At 30.3% G+C, this 24,419-nt stretch overlaps 6 protein-coding genes and 2 pseudogenes across 6 annotated transcripts; 1 reads left to right on the top strand and 7 right to left on the bottom strand.

Annotated features, from left to right (window-relative positions):
- The first annotated feature begins 1,469 nt into the window (after positions 1-1,469).
- LOC132960636 (NADH-ubiquinone oxidoreductase chain 4-like) lies at positions 1,470-3,383 on the top strand. Its single transcript, XM_061033245.1, has one exon. The coding sequence runs from the start codon at positions 1,774-1,776 to the stop codon at positions 2,707-2,709; it is 936 nt and encodes a 311-aa protein (XP_060889228.1). The 5' UTR covers positions 1,470-1,773; the 3' UTR covers positions 2,710-3,383.
- Positions 3,384-3,614: 231 nt separating this feature from the next.
- Positions 3,615-5,504, bottom strand: LOC132960637 (cytochrome b-like). Its single transcript, XM_061033246.1, is given in 1 exon segment — positions 3,615-5,504. A coding segment is annotated over 1 exon segment (729 nt). The 5' UTR covers positions 4,738-5,504; the 3' UTR covers positions 3,615-4,008.
- A 2,634-nt stretch (positions 5,505-8,138) lies between these two features.
- Positions 8,139-9,723, bottom strand: LOC132960640 (cytochrome c oxidase subunit 1-like; annotated as a pseudogene).
- LOC132960641 (NADH-ubiquinone oxidoreductase chain 1-like) lies at positions 8,139-10,645 on the bottom strand (the record flags this gene model as incomplete). Its single annotated transcript, XM_061033248.1, is given in 1 exon segment — positions 8,139-10,645. A coding segment is annotated over 1 exon segment (783 nt), but the record flags the coding sequence as incomplete, so codon positions are not given.
- On the bottom strand, positions 8,139-11,778 carry LOC132960634 (cytochrome c oxidase subunit 2-like). The gene is given in 2 exon segments (XM_061033243.1): positions 8,139-11,347; positions 11,752-11,778. Coding segments are annotated over 2 exon segments (702 nt in total). The 3' UTR covers positions 8,139-10,672.
- On the bottom strand, positions 11,578-12,620 carry LOC132960635 (NADH-ubiquinone oxidoreductase chain 5-like; the record flags this gene model as incomplete). The annotated part of the gene is made up of 1 exon (XM_061033244.1): positions 11,578-12,620. A coding segment is annotated over one exon (525 nt), but the record flags the coding sequence as incomplete, so codon positions are not given.
- A 5,275-nt stretch (positions 12,621-17,895) lies between these two features.
- On the bottom strand, positions 17,896-19,785 carry LOC132960638 (cytochrome b-like). The gene is given in 1 exon segment (XM_061033247.1): positions 17,896-19,785. A coding segment is annotated over 1 exon segment (729 nt). The 5' UTR covers positions 19,019-19,785; the 3' UTR covers positions 17,896-18,289.
- Positions 19,786-22,419: 2,634 nt separating this feature from the next.
- Positions 22,420-24,004, bottom strand: LOC132960642 (cytochrome c oxidase subunit 1-like; annotated as a pseudogene).
- Positions 24,005-24,419: the final 415 nt, after the last annotated feature.

Raw genomic sequence — 24,419 nt, forward strand, 5'->3', positions numbered from 1 at the left:
GTAACAGATGCCCCGGATGTTAAAAGAATAAGGGTATTTAACAAAGGAATTGAAAATGGGTTGAACGGATCAATTCCTGTGGGAGGTCACGCAGCTCCAATTTCAGCGCAGGGTGATATTCTTCTATGAAAGTAAGCTCAAAAAAAGGAAAAAAAAAATAAACATTCCGAAATAATAAATAATGCTATGCCTCATCGGAGTCCCGAACTGGTCCTAATAGTGTGAAGACCCAAAAATGATCCTTCAATAGAAACATCAAGTCATCAGGAGGCTCTTGCAAAAATAATTGCAATAAGCCCAATTCATAGGCCAAAGGATTGCCCCGAGATTAATATTTGAATAAAACCCCCAACAAAAATAAGAGCTGAAAAAGATCTTATAATTGGTCAAGGTGAGTGGTCAACTATGTGGTAGGGGTGAGTAATATAATTTGATATATAACTTAGAGATTAAAAAATCCCTTAAACAAATTTCAAATCTGTTATATAGTAAGTTATAAATAGTGATAAGTATAATATATCTACCGACAAAAAGTTGGGCAAAGATAACAAGCGTGTAAAAAAAGTTAATTTTTAAATTATAAAAAAAGTTTGAATATGGTTTAAAAAAAGACATAAAAGAAAAAAGGGGGGATAAATAAATGTAAGCTCAGGCAAAGGAAAAAGTAATAAATAAAAATATTAACAAGTTTCTTGATTGTATAATATTAAGCACAAAAATTTTATACCAAAATCCAGCAAATGGGGGGAATCCTGCTAATGTAATAAAAACTAGACTAATAATGATAGCTGAGATACGGGATATTTTTATTTTATTAAAATTTAACAAATTTAAATTTATTATGTTAATAGGGACAATTAAAATTAAAATAATTAAACAGTAAATAATAAAGATAAAGACTGTATTTTTTAGAAAAAAAGACATTGTTAAAATTCAAGATAAATTAAATATAGAAGAAAAAAATATTATAAGTTGAAAGTTAAAAGTATAAAGAGACCTGAAAATAGAAAAAATTGAGTTAACAATCATGTATATAACTGATATGTACACGTTTAAAATCGGTAAAATAAGGCAAATGGATGGAATTTTTATAATAGAGTTTAAAATAAATCACATTTTTCAGTTAATTTTTTTATTAATGTCAATCGCTCAGATATGGCCTGGGGCTAAACCCAGCTTTGTTATTAAGGAAAGAATAGCTATAAATAAAAAGTTTGTTGACAAGAATAAAAAAAACCCAAGGGAGGTAAGTGATTGAACAATAAAATAGCTTATTATAATTTGGGGTTTTTGTTTAGATTTGAAGTTATATATTATTCCGATAAACCTCAGGGTAATAAAATCTCTTAGGGCAATTGATAAAAGAACTGAGGAACTTATACACATAGATGTAATTCCTAATAAAATAACAAATATAATAAATAAAGTAAAAAAAATTTTTAATACAAAATTTATATTTTAATATTTCCTTTTATTTGCGCTACTTGGGGACCAAAAAAAAGAGTTTCGTGATTTACACTACTGGCCGTTACTATGGTGGTTAGTTCAATTATAGTTCCAAAGGGGCTTATACTTAGGCTTGAATTAGATATGCCAAGGTGGTTGTTAACAATGTTGTGCGGGTTTATCCTTCCCCTCACAAGGATAAGTTCAAATTTAAACCAAAAAAATATTTGAGCTATTATGACAATTAGGGTTAGTAGAATTTCTTTTTTAATAAAAAGATTTTTGGGATTTTATTTTTGATTTGAGTTATCTTTACTATTTATAGTGATGGCAATTTTAGGTTGGGGCTATCAACCCGAACGTTTGTTAGCTGCTAAAGTAATCATGCTTTACACTATAGGGGGCTCTTTAATTTTGTTTATTAATATTATTATAATAATAAATGAGGGGGATGTGTTATTAAAGTTATTGACTACTGGGACTAGGGCTAGGATACAGATGTTGTTCGAGGTAGGAATTTTTTTTGCATTTTTAATTAAGTTGCCTTTATACGGATTTCATGTGTGGCTGCCTATGGCTCATGTTGAAGCTCCGATGTGGGGGTCTATGGTATTAGCTTCTATTATATTAAAATTGGGGGGGTATGGAATAGTTCGGGTGATTCAATTAATATCTAATAAAATAAAGTGGGTAATTATTCTTATAGTTGTTCTAAGGTTAATATCTTTTATTTTGTGTTGCACAATCGTTGATATAAAAATAATTGTGGCTTACAGAAGAGTGGGTCACATAAGAATAGGATTGGGTGCATTGTTAACAATGTCTTATTTTGGAAAGCAGTCTCTTATTGTAAATATATTAGCTCACGGGGCTGCTTCTTCAATAATATTTATGTATGTAACTTTTTTGTATATAAAAAGGGGGTCACGAAGATTGATGTATAATAAGGGAATATTGATTTTAAACCCCATAATAATAGTTATGTGGTATGTTGTTTGTGTTATTAATATGGGTGGTCCATTAACTCCCAGATTATATGTTGAAGTAATTCAAACTGTTAGTCTTTTTAATATAAGAAAGGTATTAGGGTTAATATTGTTTGGGGTTATTGTACTTAGACTATTATTTAATATAATTTTATTTAATTTTCCGGCAAAGGAAAATATTATGAAAGGAATAATAAAGATGAGACAAGATTCTAATATTATAATGTCGGGTTATTTTCATTTGGCTATAACCTTGCTTGTCCTGGCAATTATTTGACTAACTAATTTTTAGTATAAAAATTGTAAAGAAACTAAATGAATTCTCTAGCATATAGGGATGTTAAAAGAGAGAAAACAAATCTCTGGATTAGTGCAACACCAATTTCAAGAACAACTAAAGGAACAAGCATTGAAATTAAAATGGCGGATATTCTGCACCCCTCTCCGGCTAAAGATAAAATTATGTGCCCAGCAAACATATTAGCAACTAAACGAATACTGAGTGTTAGTGGCCGAATAATATTTCTAATACATTCTACAATGACTAAGAAGGGGGCTAAGACAATGGGAGACCCAGAGGGGACTAAATGGGCTAATCAATCGTTGAAATAATAAATAGATCTTCATAGTTGAACTCCAATTCAAAGGGGCAATCCCAGAGCAATAGCAGTTGGAATATGTGAGGATGGGGTAAAAATATAGGGGAATAAACCAAAAATGTTAAATCTGAGAATCAAAATAAATAACACAATTGATGAAAGGGATAAAGTGCTTCCCTTATTTTTAAATAAAGGCATAAACTCATTATTTAGAGCTAAACAAACTTTTTTAAAGGGGATAGATAGGGTATTGGCCGTTTTTCAAAAAGATGTTAAAAAAATAACAACTAATGGAAACGAGGTAATTATTCAGTTAGAGAAAAAACCCAAAGATCCCGAGGGGTCAAATGAAGAAAATAAGAAATCCATTATATTGTGCGGAGTAAGAGCTCGTTTTATTTTGATTAAAAAGGATTATATTTATATAACACAATAAAGGTCCGTTTGAAAAAGATTGATAATAACAATACTTGATATTTACAAAATATCTGTTCTATTTAAAACTACTATTTCTTATAAAAATAAAACTCAAAAGTTTTTATCTAAATTAAAAATTTAGCATCTTATATAGATTATATTTTTAATTATTTAGTTATAGTGAGTTTGAACAAATTAATAAGAGGATAACGAATAAAAAAAATAGCAAAGTAAAAAATAGATAAAATCTGTCCCGCAACAATGTACATTCCTTCAACTGGACGAGCTCCTGCTCAGGTTAAAAGTAATATGGAAGATACTAAAAGTCAAAATAAAAGTTTGTTTAGGGGATTAAATCGAGGAGATCTAGTTTCTGGCATTGATAAGATAGGAAGGGCTAAAAGTATTAAGACAGACATAAGTAGGGCGATTACTCCCCCCAGTTTGTTTGGGATAGCACGTAAAATAGCGTATGCAAATAAGAAATACCATTCGGGTTGAATGTGTTCAGGGGTAACCAGTGGATCTGCTTCTTTAAAATTTTCCACGTCACCTAAAGCTCAAGGAGCAAAAAAAATAAGGAAAAACATTAAAAATGCAAACATTAATAAACCAGATAAATCTTTAAAGGTGTGATACGGGTGAAAATAAATTTTATTTTTATCAGAAGGAAGACCCAGGGGGTTTGATCTTCCCGTTGAGTGTAAAGCAATAAAATGGCTTAAAACAAGGCCTAAAATAACAAATGGTAAAATAAAATGTAACCTAAAAAATCGGCTTAAGGTTGCCCCTCCAACAGAAAATCCACCTCAGACTCAGGTAATAATATCCTCTCCTAGATAAGGAATAACAGATACCAAGTTAGTAATAACTGTAGCTCCCCAAAACCTTATTTGTCCTCAAGGTAATACATAACCCAAGAAAGCTGTAGCCATTGACACCAGGAAAAGAATAACACCAATAATTCAAGTTAATCTTATTTTATATGACCCAAAGTAGATTCCTCGAGCAATATGAAGATATATGCAGATAAAAAAAGCACTGGCCCCATTAGCATGGGTTATTCGTAAAAATCACCCACCGTTAACATCTCGTATAATGTGGTCAACTCTCAAAAATGCAGTGTTAATATCCCTTGAAAAATGCATAGCTAAAAATAGTCCAGTTAAAATTTGAGATATTAAAACAATTCCCAGTATTGACCCGAAGTTTCACATGGAGTGGATATTAATCGGAACAGGGAGTAAAATTTGATTCTTTAAATTAGACACTAAAGTAGGGGAATTCATTATAATATTTTTTTAAACACGTTGTTTATTGCCTCTGTTGCAGTAATTTTAGTCATGTACTACTTACGGTCACCCATGATAATAACATTAAGGGTTATGTTTATAGCTTGTTACATGGGGTTAGTTTTAATAAAAACCTGCTCATTTTGGGCTGGAAGTTCATTGATAATGTTATATATTTCGGGACTTTTAGTTTTATTTACGTATTTATCAAGACTAGCTAAGCCTTTAGTTTCAAATATTAAAATTAATGTGTGAATTATATTGGGAATTATTTTATTTTTTACAGTTGCTAATTTTGTGTTGGTAAAACCTGTAAAAGTTCATAAAATGGGTGATATTTATATGGTAAATTATGAATTAATGCTTGTAATAATTTTTATTATCTCTCTTGTTACTTTACTGGTTGTTAAAATAGTAAAGCCAGGACAGGGGGCTTTGAAAATATAATGAAATTTTACTCCCTTAAGATTTTAATGTTAGTTTTAAATCGGGTTATTCTGACTAACACTCCCAGACCAACAACAGCCTCTAAAATAAAAGTAGTTATAATTACAAATATTGGGGATCTTGCGTTATTGTTAAATGAAAAGTTTTCAATTCAACAAAAGGCGATACACATTAAAGTAAGCAATTCCAGGAAAATTAAAATAAACAAAATGTTATTTTTATACAAAAAAACTAGTGGTATTGAAACTAAAATAACACAAAAAATAAATTTTATGCCAACTAGGGCGCTTAAAAACAAAGTTAAAGGGACTATACACACAAGAATTTGCAGTAAGGCATGCCATAAAAGCCTAAAATAACTGCAAATTATTTTTAAATGCCCTAAGGTTTAAGAGATTAAAGGTAAGACTCTGAGCCACTATAAAATTAGAAATATTATAATAATTTACCTTAAGTTGTCAAATAATTGTTTAATTATCTTTAAATTTACAATTTAAAATCTTAGGTTAGACTAATTTGAAAGATGGGTTCCGTTTGGAGTCAAATAATTGGAAATTATTTATAATTAATTTATACTAACCTATCACTATATTTTAATTGAAAAAGATTCACGCTAGTGATGCTTTACTTAGGTCGAAACTAAGTATTGGGGGAGAATCACAAATTCAAAAGTGGCAAAATGTAAAAAGGGGTATATAAGGGCGCTAGCCCTAAAATTCCCCACCCCCGGAGGGGGTGATTGCTTCGCCAGGTAAATTTAAATGGGGCCCCCAAAAAATTAAAGGAGAAGGAAAGAGGGGGTAAATAAAATGGAATTTGGGGTACATAGTCCAAAGACATCAAAAGCACCACAAGCTTTAATTTTTATTTAAACTATATTTACCATAAATACAGGAAGTTTAAGGAATAATTAATATTCGTGCACACCTTATCAAGGTGTTCTTTAAATCTCAAGCACTTAAACTTTTTTGGGGAAATGGGGCACAATTAATTTTCCTGCTGATGTATTTACTTTACCAGAAGCTGTGTAGCATTTCACTGTTAATGAAAAGAAGCAATGTTAATAATTATTGCCTGGTAATTTATGTATTATGTTTGCATTGTAATTGATAAAAACTACAATTTTACATGCACTGAAAGGTTTACTCGCAGTAATTAGTTTTAATTAATAAAAATAGAATTAGAAAATGATTTTGTAATGGTGAAACAAAGTGCCAGCACTCGCGGTTAAACTTTGCATGAATTTCAATTAGGGCGTTTTTTAAAAAAGAACAAAAGAAGTTAGTCTAATAAACAAAGTTTTGTTTTATTATAATTTGAGTTTAAATAAAAAAATAAACTGGATTAGAACCCGGGTAATAAAAAAATGTTATGTAGTAGTAATAAATAAAACTAAAGGCATATGGCAGAGTCTTTTAATTTTGGGGAAGCTTGATATAACTGAAAACACTCAGTAAATAATTAAATTTTTTTAAAGTATGGTTGTCTAAACTTATTAAAAAATATAAAAAGGCAGATTATATTTTATATAATTTGAAATATATTAAGTTGCTTTTTGATTTATATAAAAATAGTATTCAAAAGTAAAACTAAAAACGTTTAAAATATAAAAAAGACTGGTACAAATCGTCCGTCGCTCTCATGTGAGATAAGCCGTAGCATAGTAATGTTTTTGAAAAAAGACATTTAATTAACGTGTTAAATAGTATAAATAAAAACCACATTAGATAGCACAAAAAGTGTGCATGTTTTTATTGTAAATAAAAACCATTATTTTATGGTATATCTAAAAATTAACAGATTTAAATAATCTATAATTAAGTTCTAAACTTAAGGCACTTTATCTGCCAGTTAATTTGTTTTCTTTAGGATTTGAAATGTTTTAAAAATATTTACACACAAGATTTAAGTTTTAAAAGAAAAAATTGTGCCTTTTGTATTATGAGTTTTTGAAAATTGTATTGTAATACTAAGTCCCGAAAATTAATAACTTTGCTGAAGAATAATCTAGTGTATAAAAACTGGGGTAAACTTTGGTAATAAAATGATATGTTTTAATTAATTTTACTTTGGTTGATATTTTTAAAGAAAAATAGTAAGTTTTTTAGATTATTCTAAAAGCTATAAAAAATTAAGAAATTTCAATTTAAAAATTAATAATAGGTTATATTTCTTTAAGATAACATTTATTAAAAGTTAAAATAAATTTATTTTGCTAATATATCCCGGCAATTATATAAAATTGAACATAAAAGTATAAGTAGATTTTAAATGTGAATAATAAATTAAATAATATTTTTATTATTTAGAATAGGAAGTATATTTTAAATAACTTGAATTTTTACAGATTGTTTAACAAAAACATTTCTTGTTATTAATAAGTATAGCTGCTCAGTGCTCATTGGTAAACAGCTTTAAGGTAGCATAATAATTTGAATTATAATTTAATTTCTGGATGAAAGCTAAAACTGTAAAAATAAATTTAAAAATATCAAATTGAACTTTAGTTAAAAGTGAAAACGCTTTTATAAATTTTAAAGACGAGAAGACCCTAAAATCTTTACTAAGTTTTGTTGGGATAACACAATAGCAGTAATATATTGTTTTTTAAAACTATGGTGACCCTTATAATAAGTTTTTAGAAAAAGATACTTTAGGGATAACAGCGAGAAAAATGAAGGAGTTCTTATTTTACATTAATTATCGACCTCGATGTTGAATTAAGTCTAAAAGCCGCAGAAGGTTTAAATGAATTGGTCTGTTCGACCTTAAAAGACTTACATGATTTGAGTTCAGGTCGACGCAAGTCAGACCGGTTTCTACCTTAAAAACAAGATTATTAGGTTTAGTACGAAAGGAACAACTTAGTTTCTTAAAGTATATTGAGAATTTTGAAGGGAATGTCCCATGTATAGTTCTTAAAACTATTGCACTTTATCTGCCACACAAAAGTTAGGAAATAAGATAGTAGGGTATGTAATTAATAAATTAAGGTTTATATTGTATAGATGTTACTGGAACTGATTCATAGGAGTGTTCAAAAGGTGGAAAGGCGTGTTGGAACTCAATTATTGACCTAACTCTTTTAACAGCTAGAACGGGTCGCTTAGATGTTATTCTTTCTCAAATAATCCCAAAAAAGAAAAATATAGAGACCGTTGTGATTACAGATCCGATTCTTCTTACAAAGTTTCACATAAAAAAGTAATCAGGGTAGTCTGAGTAACGTCGGGGTATCCCAGCCAGGCCTAAAAAGTGCATGGGAAAAAAGGTAATATTTACTCCTATAAATATAATTATAAATTGAGCTTTTAACCATGATTGGTTAAGGGATAGCCCGGTTATAAGTGGGTACCAGGTGATAAAAGCCCCTATTAAAGCAAACACAGCCCCTATTCTTAACACGTAGTGAAAGTGTGCTACAACATAATAGGTGTCGTGAAGAGTTATATCTAAAGAGGAGTTTGCTAAAACAATTCCGGTTAGCCCCCCAACAGTAAATAAAAATAAAAACCCCAAAACCCATAAAATGGTGGGGCTGTTTCTAATCTTAGACCCATATAAGGTTCCGAGTCACCTAAATACTTTAATTCCTGTGGGAACCGCAATAACCATTGTGGCTGTTGTAAAGTAGGCCCGGGTATCAGAGTCAAGACCTACGGTAAATATGTGGTGAGCTCACACAACAAACCCCAATACCCCGATAGCTCTTATTGCATAAATTATGCCTAAAGAACCAAATGGCTCGTTTTTAAAAGCTTCTATACAAATTATTTGGGAAATAAGACCAAATCCAGGGAGAATTAAAATATAAACTTCCGGGTGTCCGAAAAATCAAAATAAGTGTTGGTACAAAATAGGATCTCCTCCTCCTGCTGGATCATAGAATCTTGTTCTAATATTTCGATCAGTTAATAGCATTGTGATAGCCCCAGCTAACACAGGGAGTGATAAAAGTAATAAAATAGCGGTGATTAAAACCGACCAGGGGAATATTGGAACTCGTTCAAGAAGTGTACCTAAAACTCGTAGGTTTATCAGGGTTCTGATAAAGTTTACAGCTCCCAGCAATGATGAGGCTCCGGCCAAGTGAAGGGAAAAAATGGCTAAGTCAACAGCTACTCCCGAGTGAAAGGCCTGAGTAGAAAGGGGAGGATAAACTGTTCAACCAGTCCCTGCTCCAGTCCCTGCTAAGGATCTCAATAAAAGAGCTAGTAGGGATGGGACTAAAAGTCAGAATCTTAAATTATTTATCCGAGGAAAAGCTATATCTGGGGCCCCAATTATTATGGGGATAAGTCAGTTACCAAACCCCCCAATTAAAATGGGTATAACTATAAAAAAAATCATAATAAAAGCGTGAGCTGTTACTAAAACGTTATAGATTTGATCCCTGTTTAACAGAGATCCCGGTTGCCCTAGCTCTAAGCGAATTAAAATTCTTATAGATAAACCAATTATCCCTGATCAAACACCTGAAATAAGGTAGAGGGTTCCAATGTCTTTATGATTTCTAGATCATATTCACTTTTTAATAGATAACAATTTTTTAAATAAGAAATAGTGTAATTATAAAGATAAACGTAATAAACATAACCGAAGGGAGCATTGCCTTTCAGCATATAGCTATAAGTTTGTCGTACCGGTGTCGGACATAAGTAGCTCGAACCCAAATTCAAACAACTATAATTATGGCTGAAGTGACCCATATTTCTAGTTTATTCCCCAAAAGAAGTCTAAAAATAATTCTTATAATTGAAATTCTTAAATATTCCGCCATAAAAATTAAGGCAAAAAGTTGGGAAGCATACTCTGTGTTAAACCCAGAAACAAGTTCCCTTTCTCCTTCACTAAAATCAAAGGGGGTTCGATTAGTTTCAGCTAAACATGTTACTAGCCAAACAAAATAAGCTATGGGAATTAAAATTATTCACCCGCCGACCAAAGAAAATTTTCTTGATATAGAAGTGGAAAAGGTTCTTAAAATTCAAAAAAAAATAAATGTTCCTATAACAGTTTCATATGACACAAGTTGTGCTACTGCGCGGAGGCTCCCTAAATTAGAAAAAATGCAAGATGAGGATCATCCTATGATTAATAGGGGGTACACAGCCAATCTCATAATAATTATGAATATAATTCACGAATTAGAACAAAAAATAGAAGAAAATCCGTGGGGCAAAAATGTTCATAGCGATATAGAAATAAATAAGATAAAAATAGGGCTTAAAATAAAAAATAGCCCTCCCACAACACCAGGAAAAAATGATATTTTTGAAAAAAGTTTAATAGCATCAGATAGTGGTTGGGGAATTCCCCCCCAACCAACCTTGTTGGGCCCAAGGCGAATTTGGGATAAGCTTAAGACTTTACGTTCAAGGAGGGTTAAAAACCCAACAATCACTAAAGCAGGAATAATGGATAAAAAGAGTGTAATAATTTTTAATAAAATTTTTAATTAATTTTGTTAGTTATTTTGAATTACTCACTTTAAAAAATCTTCGGTCCTAACAATTTCTAGTATAATAGGCATAAATCTGTGGTAAGCGCCGCAAATTTCTGAGCATTGACCAAAAAAAACGCCTGGCCGAAAACTAAAAATTGATAGGGAGTTAATGCGGCCGGGGACAGCATCAGCTTTGACTCCTAGAGCAGGCACAGTTCAGGCGTGTAAAACATCCTTTGATGAAACCAACATTTGGACTATTACTTGATAGGGTAAAACTAAAGGGTTATCAACATCCAATAAACGAAATCTTTCGTTTATTAGGTCATTTTTGTTGATTATGTATGATTCAATAGCTGATTCACCTAGTCCACCATACTCATATACTCAGTATCACTGGTGTCCAACCGCTTTAACTCTTAAATCATAGTTAGATGTTTCATCATATATATATAATAGCCTTAGAGATGGTACAGCAACAAAAAGAAGAATTACTCCCGGAAGAAGGGTTCAAATTCACTCCAATCATTGACCTTCAATAAGACCATTGTTAATTAACTTACTTTTAGCAAAAGACACAAGAAAAAGGCCAACAGAAATAGTAATAAAAATTAATGAGATTATAATTATATCATGAAATATAATAAATTCTTCTATAATTGGAGAAACTCCATCTTGATAACCTAGCTGGGCTCAATATGTAATACGCCTACACTTTAAAAGTATAATTTATTTTGCAAATAAATATAAATAAACGGGGGGATAAAAGAGGGAAGTCCCATTCTTGGATTATGAACCCAATAGCTTAGTTTAGCTTATCTTTTAAACAAAAATAAATTTTAGAAATAGTTATATATAAAGACACCATAAAAAAAATTATTAAAATATTTCATTCTCACACTAATCTTTGAGGAATTCAATTAGAACCTATAATCACTAAAGTTAAAATAAATATTATAAAAAAAGATTTGATTAAATCAATAGAGTAAATGTGGTTTTTTATTTTAAATATCTTCATAATAGGGATATTTAAATTTCCTTGGCATAAAAAGGAAAAAAGTAATTTTTCGGGGTATTTAGAAAAATTAAAACTTAGCTGGTATGAAATAAAGTTTAACACTCGGGATAAAAAGGTCAAAGTTCATATAGTAGAGAATCAAAAGATTATTTTTTTAATTTTATTATTTGGCGATGTTCTCGATATAATGATAGTTAAGGAAATTAAAAAGATAATAAGAAGTTTTTCTGATAAGGAAGTTCAGACTGGTCAGTGGTGTATTGGGAAAAATCTTATGACCATATTCCCCCCGCTTCCCGCTATAACTAATAAAATTGAAGTTCTTATGTGATTGATTGATGGGCAGGATTCATAAAAATCAATGGCTTGATTTTTTTTATTTTTTATAAAAGTTAGTCAAGTAAGACGAATAGAGTATAGAAGAGATCTTATTAAGACTATTATTCAAAATATTTTTGATAGCATTGATCCTAAAATAAAGGCGGTTTCAAGTATACAATCTTTTCTAAAGTATCCTGATATAAATGGGGCCCCACACATACTTATAACTCTAATTATAAAAATAGAAAGAGCAAGGGGATCTTTTAAATTAAGAGGACCATAATAACTTGCATCCTGGGCTCTTTGGTAAAAGTGAATAGCTATTCCTATAACTATAAACAACAAAGCTTTAAAGTAGGCATGAATAATCAAGTGGGAGAATATAATAAATGGGAAATTTAGTATAACAACTATTACCCCAATGTGAGAAAGTGTAGATAAAGCTACAATTTTTTTTACATCTAGTTCAAATAGGGCAGAGGAAAATGCTATAGATGCTGTTAAAATTCCAAATAAAGAAATTCCAAACAAAAAATTTTGAGAGAATAAAAAATATGAGCGAAACAAAAGATAGACGCCCGCTGTAACCAGAGTAGATGAATGAACTAGTGCTGAAATTGGGGTGGGTGCAGCTATTGCTGCTGGAAGTCAGGCTCTAAAGGGGAGTTGGGCCCTTTTAGTGAAAGCTGTTAAAGCGATAAAAATTCAGATTAATGCTCTATTGTTGTAATATGACGAATTAGATAAAAATCAGGAATTTAAGCATAACGAAGAAATTAACAGTAAAAATCCCGCATCCCCAATTCGGTTTGTTATGGCAGTAATTATTCCTGCATTGGATGTTAACTGGGATTTATAATAAATAACTAATAAAAAAGATGTTACTCCTAAAAGATCTCACCCAATCACTATAACAAGATAGTTTCCAGAAAAAATAAGAAGAAACATCCTTAAGGCGAATAAAAGTTTAGTAAATAAAAATTGAACTAAAGAAATATCGCTATCTATATATCAAAAAGAAAAAATTATTATGCATGAAAAAATTAAAAAAACGGTGAGGAAAAAAAACAGTGAAAAAAAGTCTAAGATTAGGGACATATTAAAACTCCCCCAAAATCAAGAAAGATCCCACCTAACCCACACCACAGAGTTAGCTATTATTTTGTTATTAAAATTTATTCCGATTATAAAAATAATAGCAATAACAGAAAATCTTCATCAACGTTCAATTTTTGATGACAAAAAAATTTTTAATAGTTAAATTTCTCATTGGAGTGACTTCTCATTTCACTCATATACAAGACACAAAATTAATGACAATAAAAAAATTAAAGCTAACAAAATTTTGGGGAATAAAATATTAAGTTTTGAAATAGATAATACAGGGTATAAAACAACTAACTCAAGATCAAAAATCAAAAAAATAATCGAGAGTAAAAAAAAGTGAAGGGAGAATTTTAGTTGCTGAAAAGATTTGGGGTTAAATCCACACTCAAATGGGGAAAAATATCTAAGATTTATAGTAAATTTTAGGGATAAAAACTTTCCTAATATAAAAATAATGAATCTAAAGAATAGTCAAAGTATTAATATTCTAAAAAAAAAAATAATTTATACTTAACAAAATGTTATTTTTACAGCTTCAACGTAATGCTTTGTTTTAAGCTAAAGTATATTTTAACCAATTGAATTTTTTCACAAAAAGTTTTTAACTTGACAAGTTAATGTTTTGGTTTAAACTACACAATTAAGTTAAAATCTAAAAGAGTTTTTGGCTTGAAAATCCAATGTTTTGCATAAACTACATTAACGTGGGTTAAGACGTAAGTAAGAACTATTATAAAATATTTAAAGTTTTGAAGACTTTTAGTTTTAATTAACTTAAATTCTTTGTATTTACGAAATAAAATTTTTCTTTAGCTTCCAAAGCTAATATTTTGATAAACTACATAAATTAAATTCAAGACCATCAGTATACACTAATAAATAAGAAAAGTCACACCACATCAACAAAGTGTCAGTATCAGGCAGCAGATTCTAGCCCAACATGGTGGTCTGAGCTAAAATGATTTTTTAATAATCGACTTAAGTTTACCCCCAAAAATAGGGTTCCAACTAAGACATGAAAACCGTGGAATCCGGTTATAATAAAAAAGGATGATCCATATACAGAATCTCTTATGGTAAATGATGATTCATTATACTCGAGTCATTGTAAGCCTAAGAAGTAAGTGCCCAGGGTTACAGTTAAGGATAGGGATAATACTGATTCTTGATACATTTTTCCTATAACCGCAAAATGGCATCAGGTAACAGATGCCCCGGATGTTAAAAGAATAAGGGTATTTAACAAAGGAATTGAAAATGGGTTGAACGGATCAATTCCTGTGGGAGGTCACGCAGCTCCAATTTCAGCGCAGGGTGATATTCTTCTATGAAAGTAAGCTCAAAAAAAGGAAAAAAAAAATAAACATTCCGAAATAATAAATAATGCTATGCCTCATCGGAGTCCCGAACTGGTCCTAATAGTGTGAAGACCCAAAAATGATCCTTCAATAGAAACATCAAGTCATCAGGAGGCTCTTGCAAAAATAATTGCAATAAGCCCAATTCATAGGCCAAAGGATTGCCCCGAGATTAATATTTGAATAAAACCCCCAACAAAAATAAGAGCTGAAAAAGATCTTATAATTGGTCAAGGTGAGTGGTCAACTATGTGGTAGGGGTGAGTAATATAATTTGATATATAACTTAGAGATTAAAAAATCCCTTAAACAAATTTCAAATCTGTTATATAGTAAGTTATAAATAGTGATAAGTATAATATATCTACCGACAAAAAGTTGGGCAAAGATAACAAGCGTGTAAAAAAAGTTAATTTTTAAATTATAAAAAAAGTTTGAATATGGTTTAAAAAAAGACATAAAAGAAAAAAGGGGGGATAAATAAATGTAAGCTCAGGCAAAGGAAAAAGTAATAAATAAAAATATTAACAAGTTTCTTGATTGTATAATATTAAGCACAAAAATTTTATACCAAAATCCAGCAAATGGGGGGAATCCTGCTAATGTAATAAAAACTAGACTAATAATGATAGCTGAGATACGGGATATTTTTATTTTATTAAAATTTAACAAATTTAAATTTATTATGTTAATAGGGACAATTAAAATTAAAATAATTAAACAGTAAATAATAAAGATAAAGACTGTATTTTTTAGAAAAAAAGACATTGTTAAAATTCAAGATAAATTAAATATAGAAGAAAAAAATATTATAAGTTGAAAGTTAAAAGTATAAAGAGACCTGAAAATAGAAAAAATTGAGTTAACAATCATGTATATAACTGATATGTACACGTTTAAAATCGGTAAAATAAGGCAAATGGATGGAATTTTTATAATAGAGTTTAAAATAAATCACATTTTTCAGTTAATTTTTTTATTAATGTCAATCGCTCAGATATGGCCTGGGGCTAAACCCAGCTTTGTTATTAAGGAAAGAATAGCTATAAATAAAAAGTTTGTTGACAAGAATAAAAAAAACCCAAGGGAGGTAAGTGATTGAACAATAAAATAGCTTATTATAATTTGGGGTTTTTGTTTAGATTTGAAGTTATATATTATTCCGATAAACCTCAGGGTAATAAAATCTCTTAGGGCAATTGATAAAAGAACTGAGGAACTTATACACATAGATGTAATTCCTAATAAAATAACAAATATAATAAATAAAGTAAAAAAAATTTTTAATACAAAATTTATATTTTAATATTTCCTTTTATTTGCGCTACTTGGGGACCAAAAAAAAGAGTTTCGTGATTTACACTACTGGCCGTTACTATGGTGGTTAGTTCAATTATAGTTCCAAAGGGGCTTATACTTAGGCTTGAATTAGATATGCCAAGGTGGTTGTTAACAATGTTGTGCGGGTTTATCCTTCCCCTCACAAGGATAAGTTCAAATTTAAACCAAAAAAATATTTGAGCTATTATGACAATTAGGGTTAGTAGAATTTCTTTTTTAATAAAAAGATTTTTGGGATTTTATTTTTGATTTGAGTTATCTTTACTATTTATAGTGATGGCAATTTTAGGTTGGGGCTATCAACCCGAACGTTTGTTAGCTGCTAAAGTAATCATGCTTTACACTATAGGGGGCTCTTTAATTTTGTTTATTAATATTATTATAATAATAAATGAGGGGGATGTGTTATTAAAGTTATTGACTACTGGGACTAGGGCTAGGATACAGATGTTGTTCGAGGTAGGAATTTTTTTTGCATTTTTAATTAAGTTGCCTTTATACGGATTTCATGTGTGGCTGCCTATGGCTCATGTTGAAGCTCCGATGTGGGGGTCTATGGTATTAGCTTCTATTATATTAAAATTGGGGGGGTATGGAATAGTTCGGGTGATTCAATTAATATCTAATAAAATAAAGTGGGTAATTATTCTTATAGTTGTTCTAAGGTTAATATCTTTTATTTTGTGTTGCACAATCGTTGATATAAAAATAATTGTGGCTTACAGAAGAGTGGGTCACATAAGAATAGGATTGGGTGCATTGTTAACAATGTCTTATTTTGGAAAGCAGTCTCTTATTGTAAATATATTAGCTCACGGGGCTGCTTCTTCAATAATATTTATGTATGTAACTTTTTTGTATATAAAAAGGGGGTCACGAAGATTGATGTATAATAAGGGAATATTGATTTTAAACCCCATAATAATAGTTATGTGGTATGTTGTTTGTGTTATTAATATGGGTGGTCCATTAACTCCCAGATTATATGTTGAAGTAATTCAAACTGTTAGTCTTTTTAATATAAGAAAGGTATTAGGGTTAATATTGTTTGGGGTTATTGTACTTAGACTATTATTTAATATAATTTTATTTAATTTTCCGGCAAAGGAAAATATTATGAAAGGAATAATAAAGATGAGACAAGATTCTAATATTATAATGTCGGGTTATTTTCATTTGGCTATAACCTTGCTTGTCCTGGCAATTATTTGACTAACTAATTTTTAGTATAAAAATTGTAAAGAAACTAAATGAATTCTCTAGCATATAGGGATGTTAAAAGAGAGAAAACAAATCTCTGGATTAGTGCAACACCAATTTCAAGAACAACTAAAGGAACAAGCATTGAAATTAAAATGGCGGATATTCTGCACCCCTCTCCGGCTAAAGATAAAATTATGTGCCCAGCAAACATATTAGCAACTAAACGAATACTGAGTGTTAGTGGCCGAATAATATTTCTAATACATTCTACAATGACTAAGAAGGGGGCTAAGACAATGGGAGACCCAGAGGGGACTAAATGGGCTAATCAATCGTTGAAATAATAAATAGATCTTCATAGTTGAACTCCAATTCAAAGGGGCAATCCCAGAGCAATAGCAGTTGGAATATGTGAGGATGGGGTAAAAATATAGGGGAATAAACCAAAAATGTTAAATCTGAGAATCAAAATAAATAACACAATTGATGAAAGGGATAAAGTGCTTCCCTTATTTTTAAATAAAGGCATAAACTCATTATTTAGAGCTAAACAAACTTTTTTAAAGGGGATAGATAGGGTATTGGCCGTTTTTCAAAAAGATGTTAAAAAAATAACAACTAATGGAAACGAGGTAATTATTCAGTTAGAGAAAAAACCCAAAGATCCCGAGGGGTCAAATGAAGAAAATAAGAAATCCATTATATTGTGCGGAGTAAGAGCTCGTTTTATTTTGATTAAAAAGGATTATATTTATATAACACAATAAAGGTCCGTTTGAAAAAGATTGATAATAACAATACTTGATATTTACAAAATATCTGTTCTATTTAAAACTACTATTTCTTATAAAAATAAAACTCAAAAGTTTTTATCTAAATTAAAAATTTAGCATCTTATATAGATTATATTTTTAATTATTTAGTTATAGTGAGTTTGAACAAATTAATAAGAGGATAACGAATAAAAAAAATAGCAAAGTAAAAAATAGATAAAATCTGTCCCGCAACAATGTACATTCCTTCAACTGGACGAGCTCCTGCTCAGGTTAAAAGTAATATGGAAGATACTAAAAGTCAAAATAAAAGTTTGTTTAGGGGATTAAATCGAGGAGATCTAGTTTCTGGCATTGATAAGATAGGAAGGGCTAAAAGTATTAAGACAGACATAAGTAGGGCGATTACTCCCCCCAGTTTGTTTGGGATAGCACGTAAAATAGCGTATGCAAATAAGAAATACCATTCGGGTTGAATGTGTTCAGGGGTAACCAGTGGATCTGCTTCTTTAAAATTTTCCACGTCACCTAAAGCTCAAGGAGCAAAAAAAATAAGGAAAAACATTAAAAATGCAAACATTAATAAACCAGATAAATCTTTAAAGGTGTGATACGGGTGAAAATAAATTTTATTTTTATCAGAAGGAAGACCCAGGGGGTTTGATCTTCCCGTTGAGTGTAAAGCAATAAAATGGCTTAAAACAAGGCCTAAAATAACAAATGGTAAAATAAAATGTAACCTAAAAAATCGGCTTAAGGTTGCCCCTCCAACAGAAAATCCACCTCAGACTCAGGTAATAATATCCTCTCCTAGATAAGGAATAACAGATACCAAGTTAGTAATAACTGTAGCTCCCCAAAACCTTATTTGTCCTCAAGGTAATACATAACCCAAGAAAGCTGTAGCCATTGACACCAGGAAAAGAATAACACCAATAATTCAAGTTAATCTTATTTTATATGACCCAAAGTAGATTCCTCGAGCAATATGAAGATATATGCAGATAAAAAAAGCACTGGCCCCATTAGCATGGGTTATTCGTAAAAATCACCCACCGTTAACATCTCGTATAATGTGGTCAACTCTCAAAAATGCAGTGTTAATATCCCTTGAAAAATGCATAGCTAAAAATAGTCCAGTTAAAATTTGAGATATTAAAACAATTCCCAGTATTGACCCGAAGTTTCACATGGAGTGGATATTAATCGGAACAGGGAGTAAAATTTGATTCTTTAAATTAGACACTAAAGTAGGGGAATTCATTATAATATTTTTTTAAACACGTTGTTTATTGCCTCTGTTGCAGTAATTTTAGTCATGTACTACTTACGGTCACCCATGATAATAACATTAAGGGTTATGTTTATAGCTTGTTACATGGGGTTAGTTTTAATAAAAACCTGCTCATTTTGGGCTGGAAGTTCATTGATAATGTTATATATTTCGGGACTTTTAGTTTTATTTACGTATTTATCAAGACTAGCTAAGCCTTTAGTTTCAAATATTAAAATTAATGTGTGAATTATATTGGGAATTATTTTATTTTTTACAGTTGCTAATTTTGTGTTGGTAAAACCTGTAAAAGTTCATAAAATGGGTGATATTTATATGGTAAATTATGAATTAATGCTTGTAATAATTTTTATTATCTCTCTTGTTACTTTACTGGTTGTTAAAATAGTAAAGCCAGGACAGGGGGCTTTGAAAATATAATGAAATTTTACTCCCTTAAGATTTTAATGTTAGTTTTAAATCGGGTTATTCTGACTAACACTCCCAGACCAACAACAGCCTCTAAAATAAAAGTAGTTATAATTACAAATATTGGGGATCTTGCGTTATTGTTAAATGAAAAGTTTTCAATTCAACAAAAGGCGATACACATTAAAGTAAGCAATTCCAGGAAAATTAAAATAAACAAAATGTTATTTTTATACAAAAAAACTAGTGGTATTGAAACTAAAATAACACAAAAAATAAATTTTATGCCAACTAGGGCGCTTAAAAACAAAGTTAAAGGGACTATACACACAAGAATTTGCAGTAAGGCATGCCATAAAAGCCTAAAATAACTGCAAATTATTTTTAAATGCCCTAAGGTTTAAGAGATTAAAGGTAAGACTCTGAGCCACTATAAAATTAGAAATATTATAATAATTTACCTTAAGTTGTCAAATAATTGTTTAATTATCTTTAAATTTACAATTTAAAATCTTAGGTTAGACTAATTTGAAAGATGGGTTCCGTTTGGAGTCAAATAATTGGAAATTATTTATAATTAATTTATACTAACCTATCACTATATTTTAATTGAAAAAGATTCACGCTAGTGATGCTTTACTTAGGTCGAAACTAAGTATTGGGGGAGAATCACAAATTCAAAAGTGGCAAAATGTAAAAAGGGGTATATAAGGGCGCTAGCCCTAAAATTCCCCACCCCCGGAGGGGGTGATTGCTTCGCCAGGTAAATTTAAATGGGGCCCCCAAAAAATTAAAGGAGAAGGAAAGAGGGGGTAAATAAAATGGAATTTGGGGTACATAGTCCAAAGACATCAAAAGCACCACAAGCTTTAATTTTTATTTAAACTATATTTACCATAAATACAGGAAGTTTAAGGAATAATTAATATTCGTGCACACCTTATCAAGGTGTTCTTTAAATCTCAAGCACTTAAACTTTTTTGGGGAAATGGGGCACAATTAATTTTCCTGCTGATGTATTTACTTTACCAGAAGCTGTGTAGCATTTCACTGTTAATGAAAAGAAGCAATGTTAATAATTATTGCCTGGTAATTTATGTATTATGTTTGCATTGTAATTGATAAAAACTACAATTTTACATGCACTGAAAGGTTTACTCGCAGTAATTAGTTTTAATTAATAAAAATAGAATTAGAAAATGATTTTGTAATGGTGAAACAAAGTGCCAGCACTCGCGGTTAAACTTTGCATGAATTTCAATTAGGGCGTTTTTTAAAAAAGAACAAAAGAAGTTAGTCTAATAAACAAAGTTTTGTTTTATTATAATTTGAGTTTAAATAAAAAAATAAACTGGATTAGAACCCGGGTAATAAAAAAATGTTATGTAGTAGTAATAAATAAAACTAAAGGCATATGGCAGAGTCTTTTAATTTTGGGGAAGCTTGATATAACTGAAAACACTCAGTAAATAATTAAATTTTTTTAAAGTATGGTTGTCTAAACTTATTAAAAAATATAAAAAGGCAGATTATATTTTATATAATTTGAAATATATTAAGTTGCTTTTTGATTTATATAAAAATAGTATTCAAAAGTAAAACTAAAAACGTTTAAAATATAAAAAAGACTGGTACAAATCGTCCGTCGCTCTCATGTGAGATAAGCCGTAGCATAGTAATGTTTTTGAAAAAAGACATTTAATTAACGTGTTAAATAGTATAAATAAAAACCACATTAGATAGCACAAAAAGTGTGCATGTTTTTATTGTAAATAAAAACCATTATTTTATGGTATATCTAAAAATTAACAGATTTAAATAATCTATAATTAAGTTCTAAACTTAAGGCACTTTATCTGCCAGTTAATTTGTTTTCTTTAGGATTTGAAATGTTTTAAAAATATTTACACACAAGATTTAAGTTTTAAAAGAAAAAATTGTGCCTTTTGTATTATGAGTTTTTGAAAATTGTATTGTAATACTAAGTCCCGAAAATTAATAACTTTGCTGAAGAATAATCTAGTGTATAAAAACTGGGGTAAACTTTGGTAATAAAATGATATGTTTTAATTAATTTTACTTTGGTTGATATTTTTAAAGAAAAATAGTAAGTTTTTTAGATTATTCTAAAAGCTATAAAAAATTAAGAAATTTCAATTTAAAAATTAATAATAGGTTATATTTCTTTAAGATAACATTTATTAAAAGTTAAAATAAATTTATTTTGCTAATATATCCCGGCAATTATATAAAATTGAACATAAAAGTATAAGTAGATTTTAAATGTGAATAATAAATTAAATAATATTTTTATTATTTAGAATAGGAAGTATATTTTAAATAACTTGAATTTTTACAGATTGTTTAACAAAAACATTTCTTGTTATTAATAAGTATAGCTGCTCAGTGCTCATTGGTAAACAGCTTTAAGGTAGCATAATAATTTGAATTATAATTTAATTTCTGGATGAAAGCTAAAACTGTAAAAATAAATTTAAAAATATCAAATTGAACTTTAGTTAAAAGTGAAAACGCTTTTATAAATTTTAAAGACGAGAAGACCCTAAAATCTTTACTAAGTTTTGTTGGGATAACACAATAGCAGTAATATATTGTTTTTTAAAACTATGGTGACCCTTATAATAAGTTTTTAGAAAAAGATACTTTAGGGATAACAGCGAGAAAAATGAAGGAGTTCTTATTTTACATTAATTATCGACCTCGATGTTGAATTAAGTCTAAAAGCCGCAGAAGGTTTAAATGAATTGGTCTGTTCGACCTTAAAAGACTTACATGATTTGAGTTCAGGTCGACGCAAGTCAGACCGGTTTCTACCTTAAAAACAAGATTATTAGGTTTAGTACGAAAGGAACAACTTAGTTTCTTAAAGTATATTGAGAATTTTGAAGGGAATGTCCCATGTATAGTTCTTAAAACTATTGCACTTTATCTGCCACACAAAAGTTAGGAAATAAGATAGTAGGGTATGTAATTAATAAATTAAGGTTTATATTGTATAGATGTTACTGGAACTGATTCATAGGAGTGTTCAAAAGGTGGAAAGGCGTGTTGGAACTCAATTATTGACCTAACTCTTTTAACAGCTAGAACGGGTCGCTTAGATGTTATTCTTTCTCAAATAATCCCAAAAAAGAAAAATATAGAGACCGTTGTGATTACAGATCCGATTCTTCTTACAAAGTTTCACATAAAAAAGTAATCAGGGTAGTCTGAGTAACGTCGGGGTATCCCAGCCAGGCCTAAAAAGTGCATGGGAAAAAAGGTAATATTTACTCCTATAAATATAATTATAAATTGAGCTTTTAACCATGATTGGTTAAGGGATAGCCCGGTTATAAGTGGGTACCAGGTGATAAAAGCCCCTATTAAAGCAAACACAGCCCCTATTCTTAACACGTAGTGAAAGTGTGCTACAACATAATAGGTGTCGTGAAGAGTTATATCTAAAGAGGAGTTTGCTAAAACAATTCCGGTTAGCCCCCCAACAGTAAATAAAAATAAAAACCCCAAAACCCATAAAATGGTGGGGCTGTTTCTAATCTTAGACCCATATAAGGTTCCGAGTCACCTAAATACTTTAATTCCTGTGGGAACCGCAATAACCATTGTGGCTGTTGTAAAGTAGGCCCGGGTATCAGAGTCAAGACCTACGGTAAATATGTGGTGAGCTCACACAACAAACCCCAATACCCCGATAGCTCTTATTGCATAAATTATGCCTAAAGAACCAAATGGCTCGTTTTTAAAAGCTTCTATACAAATTATTTGGGAAATAAGACCAAATCCAGGGAGAATTAAAATATAAACTTCCGGGTGTCCGAAAAATCAAAATAAGTGTTGGTACAAAATAGGATCTCCTCCTCCTGCTGGATCATAGAATCTTGTTCTAATATTTCGATCAGTTAATAGCATTGTGATAGCCCCAGCTAACACAGGGAGTGATAAAAGTAATAAAATAGCGGTGATTAAAACCGACCAGGGGAATATTGGAACTCGTTCAAGAAGTGTACCTAAAACTCGTAGGTTTATCAGGGTTCTGATAAAGTTTACAGCTCCCAGCAATGATGAGGCTCCGGCCAAGTGAAGGGAAAAAATGGCTAAGTCAACAGCTACTCCCGAGTGAAAGGCCTGAGTAGAAAGGGGAGGATAAACTGTTCAACCAGTCCCTGCTCCAGTCCCTGCTAAGGATCTCAATAAAAGAGCTAGTAGGGATGGGACTAAAAGTCAGAATCTTAAATTATTTATCCGAGGAAAAGCTATATCTGGGGCCCCAATTATTATGGGGATAAGTCAGTTACCAAACCCCCCAATTAAAATGGGTATAACTATAAAAAAAATCATAATAAAAGCGTGAGCTGTTACTAAAACGTTATAGATTTGATCCCTGTTTAACAGAGATCCCGGTTGCCCTAGCTCTAAGCGAATTAAAATTCTTATAGATAAACCAATTATCCCTGATCAAACACCTGAAATAAGGTAGAGGGTTCCAATGTCTTTATGATTTCTAGATCATATTCACTTTTTAATAGATAACAATTTTTTAAATAAGAAATAGTGTAATTATAAAGATAAACGTAATAAACATAACCGAAGGGAGCATTGCCTTTCAGCATATAGCTATAAGTTTGTCGTACCGGTGTCGGACATAAGTAGCTCGAACCCAAATTCAAACAACTATAATTATGGCTGAAGTGACCCATATTTCTAGTTTATTCCCCAAAAGAAGTCTAAAAATAATTCTTATAATTGAAATTCTTAAATATTCCGCCATAAAAATTAAGGCAAAAAGTTGGGAAGCATACTCTGTGTTAAACCCAGAAACAAGTTCCCTTTCTCCTTCACTAAAATCAAAGGGGGTTCGATTAGTTTCAGCTAAACATGTTACTAGCCAAACAAAATAAGCTATGGGAATTAAAATTATTCACCCGCCGACCAAAGAAAA

The sequence above is a fragment of the Labrus mixtus genome, unplaced genomic scaffold (assembly GCF_963584025.1).
Source record: "Labrus mixtus unplaced genomic scaffold, fLabMix1.1 SCAFFOLD_231, whole genome shotgun sequence".
Taxonomy (NCBI): domain Eukaryota; kingdom Metazoa; phylum Chordata; class Actinopteri; order Labriformes; family Labridae; genus Labrus; species Labrus mixtus.

What these genes read in the sequence shown, in the direction of transcription:
- LOC132960636 (XM_061033245.1), top strand. Translation starts at nt 1,774, where the DNA reads ATGGCAATTTTAGGTTGGGGCTATCAACCCGAACGTTTGTTAGCTGCT.